The 6925-nt window shown below is 35.2% G+C and overlaps 1 protein-coding gene across 1 annotated transcript; it reads left to right on the top strand.

Moving 5' to 3' along the window:
• Positions 834–6267, top strand: LOC107606584. Its single transcript, XM_016308630.1, has 2 exons — positions 834–1152; positions 6074–6267. The coding sequence occupies exons 1-2, from the start codon at positions 834–836 to the stop codon at positions 6265–6267; spliced, it is 513 nt and encodes a 170-aa protein (XP_016164116.1).

The raw sequence follows: 6925 nt of genomic DNA, 5'->3' as shown, positions 1-6925 counted from the left end.
CATATTATAGTAGAGGGTGTGACTTATGAAGTGGAGTACGAGAGTTTACAGTTGATTTGTACTACTTGTGCACGGTATGGGCATGATAAATCGTTGTGCATGGAGAAGGAGTCCTTGGAAGGAAACGGAAATTCCTTTGGTGATGAAAAAAATAATGAAGCCCCGACATTAGTGCCACACAACAATCATGAGATTCAACAAGAGGCTGAATCAGAAGCTCGTGATTTGGGTGAGAATCCTCGTAATTTGGGTGAGAAATTAGGAGTTGTTAAAGGAAAGGATGTAGTTACGGAATCATTGGCTCCTCACGTGCCTGATGGTCATGTTAATGAGGCATGCATGGATGATGGAGAGGGCTGGCAACAAGTGCTGCGTAAGGGAAAATTCACAATGGGCCAGTCATCAGGTTTGAAGGACCAAGATGGAAAGCAGCACAAGTTTGGTTCGAGAAGGGTTCCAAGGCCTAATTTTCATGGTGATGGAGGCAAATCAATTGGCATTAGGATGGGAAAGCGAGAAAAACATGAAATTGCGCCATCTCCATCGCGCAGAACTCCTGCACGTCGTGGAATCTCTCTAAGGAAGCGTCCTCGGCCTTCCTCCTTGCAGAACTCGCCAGTTGATAAAAATGGTGGCACAACGAAGAAAACCTTAGTAGATGGAAGCATGGCAGGTGCAGTGTCAGGAGGTCCAAAGGTGGCAATTATTGAGGATCAGAGTGTGCCAGTACCGCAGGACAAACCACCTATTGAGGTTGATGACTCTGTTTAGATTTTATGTTCTTATTTATTCTGTCCCTATTATTTATGGATAGCTCTCATCAAAGAGCCAACATGTTTGCTACTTCATTAGGGGATAGTGGTTTGTTTGATCTGAAGACTATTAGGAGGCGGTTTTCTTGGTACAGGAGGGTGAAAAATTATGTTGACGTGGCAAAAAAGCTTGATCGAGTCTGTATAAATAGTAATTGGTTATCTATCTTTCTAGAGGCTTGTGCAGAAGTTTTAAATAGGCTTCAGTCTGATCATTGCCCTATTCTGGTGCGTTGTAAAGGTCGTCCTCAGCCTAAAGAGAATCGACCTTTCCGATTTGTTGCTACTTGGGATACTCATCCTGGGTATAGGGATATTGTGAACCAGTCATGGTGGTTTGGTAATAGAGGAATTCATGGCAAGCTTTCGGAAGTACAGAAGAATTCACTAGAGTTTAACTCGAAGGTATTTGGTAACATTTTTGTTAGGAAATGTGAATTAGAGCAGCAGATTAATTATTTACAAAAGCGTTTGGAAGTGGTGGATAGTATTTATTTGCGTCAGAAAGAGTAACAGTTGCTTGATGATTATAATAATACTCTAGTGCAAGAAGAGCTCCTATGGTTCCAAAAGTCCAGAGAGCAGTGGGTAAGGTTCGGGGATAGGAATACAAGATTCTTTCATATTCAAACTCTTGCGCGAAGGAAGCATAATAAGATTCATGGCCTTTTTCTCAAGGATGGAGTATGGGAAACTGATCCAGAGGTTCTGAGTCAAGAAGCAGAGTCTTTCTATAAAAGATTATTCTGTCATTTGGATGATGTTGATTTGGGTTGCCTTGGTGATGTGCCTCTTCCTTCTCTGAATGAGGAAGCTTGCAATAACCTTACGGCACCAGCTTAATGTTTGCGGATGACTTGCTTCTGTTCTGTAAAGCTACAAAGAGACAAGTGCAAAATGTGATGTTGGTTTTAGAGACTTTTTGCAAAGCATCTGGGATGAAGATTAATGTCGAGAAGTCTAAAGCGCTTTGCTCCAAGAATGTCTCTGCAACAAGGAAAGAGATTTTTACTGGGGTATCCTCTATCAGATTTATTCAGGACTTGGGCAAGTATCTTGGAGTTACCCTTAGCCATTCTAGGGTGACTCGTTCAGCTTTTAATGATGTCCTGGATAAGATTCGGAGTAGGCTAGCAAGCTGAAAAGGAAGTTTACTCAATCGGGCTGGTAGGCTCTGCTTGGTTAATTCTGTTGCTGCTGCTATTCCCACGTACCAGATGCAGGTCTCTATTTTTTCCAAAGGAATCATTAGTAAATTGGAGTCTACAGACCACCCGCTAGTTGGGAGGAGCGGGAGAATTGGCTTTGGCTTTGGCGTCAGCTTGTTCCGGAAAAGCATAAGTTTTTGGCTTGGTTGTGTCTTAAGGAGGCTCTTCATATTGCAAGTTTTCGCTTTAGAAGAGGGATGTCATCATCGGATAGGTGTCCAAGATGTCTTTCTAGCTAGGAATCGGTTTTACATTGTATTCGAGATTGTCCAAAAGCTCAGCTTGTCTGGCATAGGTTGGATATTTTTTGTCATCCTTTGGATTTGAAGAACTGGTTCTTGTATCATAGCAGAGAGCATCCGTTCAAGTTCTTTTCGGGACTTTGGTGGATATGGCGAGCAAGGAATAATGACCTCTTTAATCCCCATGAAACTTGGCCTCCGAAAAAAGTGATTTGTCTGGCATTAACTTCAGAAAAGGAGCTTAGGAATATTTTTGAATTACAACGTATGTCCATTCCCTCTACTCTAAATGGTTTTTGGAATCCCCATCTATTGGTACTTTTAAGATTAATTGTGATGCTAGTTATTTTGGTTCGGGTGATAGTGTTGGTTTTGCTTGTGTTATTAGAGATTGTAATGGGAGCTGGCAAAGGGGGTGTTTGGGAATGATTGAGAGTAATAGTATTCTTCAAGGAGAATTGTTTGCTATTTGGAGAGGATATCTCTTAGCTTGGGATGTGGGTCAACGAGATGTTATTTGTGAGACGGATTGTGTGGAAGCATTTAATCTTGTTACTCAAGATGGTTTTGGGTTTATTAATCCACTGGTGCTCAAAATAAGAGATATCATGCATTGGAATTGGCGAGTTGACTTTCGTTTGATTATGAGAGATACAAACACGGTGGCAGATACTATGGCAAAGATGGCGATGAAGTTACAACTTTCGCATGTGGAGCTTCTTTCACCTTGGAAGGAGTTTAAGAGTAGTCTTGAACGGGACTGTCCCTCTATTTAGGCAGTTCCTTGTTTTGTTTATTTTGTTTTTCTTTGTTTAATTTATTTCAGTCACAACAAAAAAAACAGATCAACCTAACTAAACCGGATAATTAGGTACCTAAGTGCTTTAATTTAGTGTTATAATACTTACTAACATCTATTACTAATATACTATCACTAATTAGTTTGATTTAATCTAAACATTGTGAACAAAATCATGGCCACACTAACGAAAATAATTAATGTCCTGTGACAAAAGGAGGGCCAATTAGGTAGTAAAAAATTAATATATTGCCACGTATAATCTTTAGAGGACAAATTAAAGAAGGACCATTTGGACCCTTTAACATGTCATGCCTCTTCTTTTTAAATCAAACAAATAATTACTCAAATTCAGGGCAGGCTCTATTCAGCTTTACGCAATCCCTATGCAAAAATAAATATCCTAAAGTTTCCCTACTAAGCAAGCAATTTAATTTGGTAGATTGTGAGCGAATCATATCTTCCGACCTTTTATTTATTTATTTATTTTAATTTAATTTCTTATGAAATCCTCTGCTTTATTAAACTAATGACTAATTTATCGAATCGAAACTTTACTTAAAAATTTGTCATTAACTAATAAATTATTAACTTATTATATATATAAGATAAAATTCGAACTTTTAACAGTTATTTAAAAATAAACTAAAATACTTGACCAAGCAAAACTAATTTTCTTTTATTTTTCTTCATAATATAACTTGTTTTCAGTTTTTCCATGCACTACTACCATGGCCACAAGCTTTTTGAACCCAAAGCTTCGTTTCAATGATTCATGGGGACCCCTAGCTAGTCCTTAGCTTCCACATTGCTCTAAGTAAAAGGGTTAATGATGAAGATCAACCAACCTGTTTTAACTACCTAATCTCATGGCCCAACGAATTTTCAAAAGATCTTTCTGTACTCTTTTGCCTTGCATTTTATTTCTTCTTCTTTTTCTGTTATATATTTAAAGATAAAAGATATTTTTTATTCTAAATTTCCACCATCTATTTCAAAATAAAATAGATTGAAAAGAAAAATAATAAGTTGATTTTGATAACATATTAAATGTATAACCAGAGAAACAAAAATACAAAATTATCCTTCTGAATGCATGTAATTATTGTTTATTTAATCATTGTAAGTGAAAGATATGGTGGTACACCTTATCAATTTGCAATTTGATAATTAGAGAGGGGAGTAACACGAATTTAAGTATTTAACCATAGGTCCCTGTGAATTCTCTGCTGAATAAATAAAATAATAAATAAACAGTAGTTGACTAGTTGGAGAAAACAAGTTTTTCTTGTTATTTTTGGTCAGTGAAATCAATATAGATGGGCCCATTTAGTTAAGGCAGTTATACAATACTGATCAAAGGCCCAAAATGGTGAAACCCTAAGAATCCCCATTGATCCACAAGGAAAGTGATGAGGGAAGGGCCCATGCTATATGAAGCTAAAAGAAAATTGGACATTATCACTAGCAATTCTCCAAAATTCACATATTCTAACAAAGTTTACCAAAAAATAATTTCACATATTCTATTCTGTTGTACTTGTCAGTACAAAATATTGTCTTTTAAAATAATTATAATACCATTCAACATTCAAGGAACCTGTGAAATGTTTTAATTTTATACGTTCATTCATGTACATAATTGTAAAAGTTAATTAGAATTAACGGTTAAATTAGTTATCAAAAGATCAAACGCCTCAAATTGATTTCTAAAAGATACAATAATAAATGAAATCGTTTTTATCAGTTAGATAATGCCATATATTAAAAGATTTATGTTACTTGTCGTTATTTAATGTTGTGTTAAGTTTTTGTCTATATGCCCATCAAAAAATAGACATGATGATATATATTTACTATTTGTTTAATGAGACATAAATTTTTTGAGAAAATACACTAACATACAATGATACACAAAATATATGTACATAGTGTTTTATAAAAAAGCTGAGATACAAATATTAGATATAAGATATAGATTTTTATTACGATTTTATCCCTTCAAAAATTTCACTTTCTCATCTCATTACCCCTATCATCAACTTTATTCTCCAATGAATTCTTAATGACAAATATGTTTATATCTTATTATTAGTGTCTTAACAAACTAACTAACTATATATTTATGTACATCTTGTGTCAGTGTGTATGTGTATATTTTTATTTTGTTTTTATAATTTTGAGATAAATATATTTTTAGATTATTTTTTAATTTATTTCTTTTTTATTAATATATATTTTTTAATTATCTATCATACTCAAATCTTTATTGATATACCTTTATTTATAACAGAAATTTATTGTTGCGAATCACAAAATCATCGGTAACAAGTCCTCTAATTTTTTCTTACATTTCAATGTAAAATTTTTTTCTCACTTTACTATTTTTTATAATCTCCACCATTTTGAAAAATTGACATTAGAAATAAGAATTTTGTATAGTATGAGCTGCAATTTTCAAAAGAAATGGTGAACCAGAACCAAAAATAACTCCTAAGAAAATATTTGGGAAGGCTTTTAAACAATACAATCTTTGATAACTTTTATGGATGGGATTTAAAATTGGGATATCGAGGAGCAGGATATACAGGGCTTTTTGTTAATAAACAAAAAATCATTTTCAGTATTTTCGAATTTAAAAGTTATGATGTGTTTGGTTTGCGTTTTTATTTTCAGTGTTTTTTGTTTTTTTTTTATTATTTTGTAAAAAAAAAGGTGAAAATGGTGAAAACAATAAAATCATATTTTTTGTTTTCACTTCCTATTTTCACTTTTTCTTTTATAAAATCCAAAAAACAGAAAATACTAAAAATTAAAATAAAAAATAAAAATACAAACCAAACGCATCTTAAAGATCTATTTCTCTTTTTTTTTTTTATCTAAAAGTATTTATAAGTCCACTGAGGAATTAGTCACCGAGTTTTACTTGATATGGATATTCTGACCGTGAATAAATACGAAAAGAGACATGTAAATGATAAATTTAAAGGCAAATTCTCTGGTATGGACTAGAACAAACATCCATACGTATGGATCCGCTGTGGCATGGAGCATGTTGCGACTCCTGGCTTCGTTCTTCTGTGGACTGCGCACTTAAAAGCCTGGCAGCGCAGGTTGTAGCAGATGGTTATCAGAGTGTATCGGCTGTTTACATTAAGAAAGTTAATGTGAGTGTGCGATTATGGGATTTTTGGGAAGTGGGCTGAAATTGTTTGGGTTTCTTAATTGTTTGGACTTATTTAGGGTTCATGGGATTTTTCTGTTTCTTATAACAGTCAAAGGAGAACGAAATGGAAGTTGAAGGAAAAAAAAAGAAGGCTGACAAAAAAAAAAGCTGACCAAAAAAAAGGGAAAAAAAGGCAAATGCCTTGGAAGGAGGAGCAATACGTGGAACGGAGGTTCAGAGACGGCATGCGGCATGCGGAAGGGAGCTTTGGAGGTGGCAATGGATACCGTGCTTGAACTGCAATAGCACGTGATGGTCCAGGCAAAGATCGAAATGGAAAATAGGATGGATATGAAGTTTTGGATGGAAGAGAATTAAAGGAGATTGCCGGCGAAGCATGGCAGTGAATGGAGGCGTCATTCTTCATCCTCTGCGATAGAACTTCTTGCGGAGGTGATACCAGCGGAGAGACCTTCTCGAGCCAGTTCAGCCGCATCATATTTTGATCCAGAATCGATGATCAATTGGAAGAAGGAGCTATCATGTTCAGCTTGTGGCAGTCATGGAAGCACAACTCTTGGCGTGAGTTTTTTGTGATAGAAACGATGGGAAAGGGTTTTGGGTCAGGGGGTTGGGATTAGGATTCGGGTAGGGTTTTTTGGGCTTAGCCCAAGACAAAAAAATTATTTTCACTAATA

The sequence above is a fragment of the Arachis ipaensis genome, chromosome B07 (assembly GCF_000816755.2).
Source record: "Arachis ipaensis cultivar K30076 chromosome B07, Araip1.1, whole genome shotgun sequence".
Lineage (NCBI taxonomy): Eukaryota > Viridiplantae > Streptophyta > Magnoliopsida > Fabales > Fabaceae > Arachis > Arachis ipaensis.
Note: the sequence above shows the minus strand (reverse complement) of the source record. Positions and strands in the feature narration are given on the sequence as shown.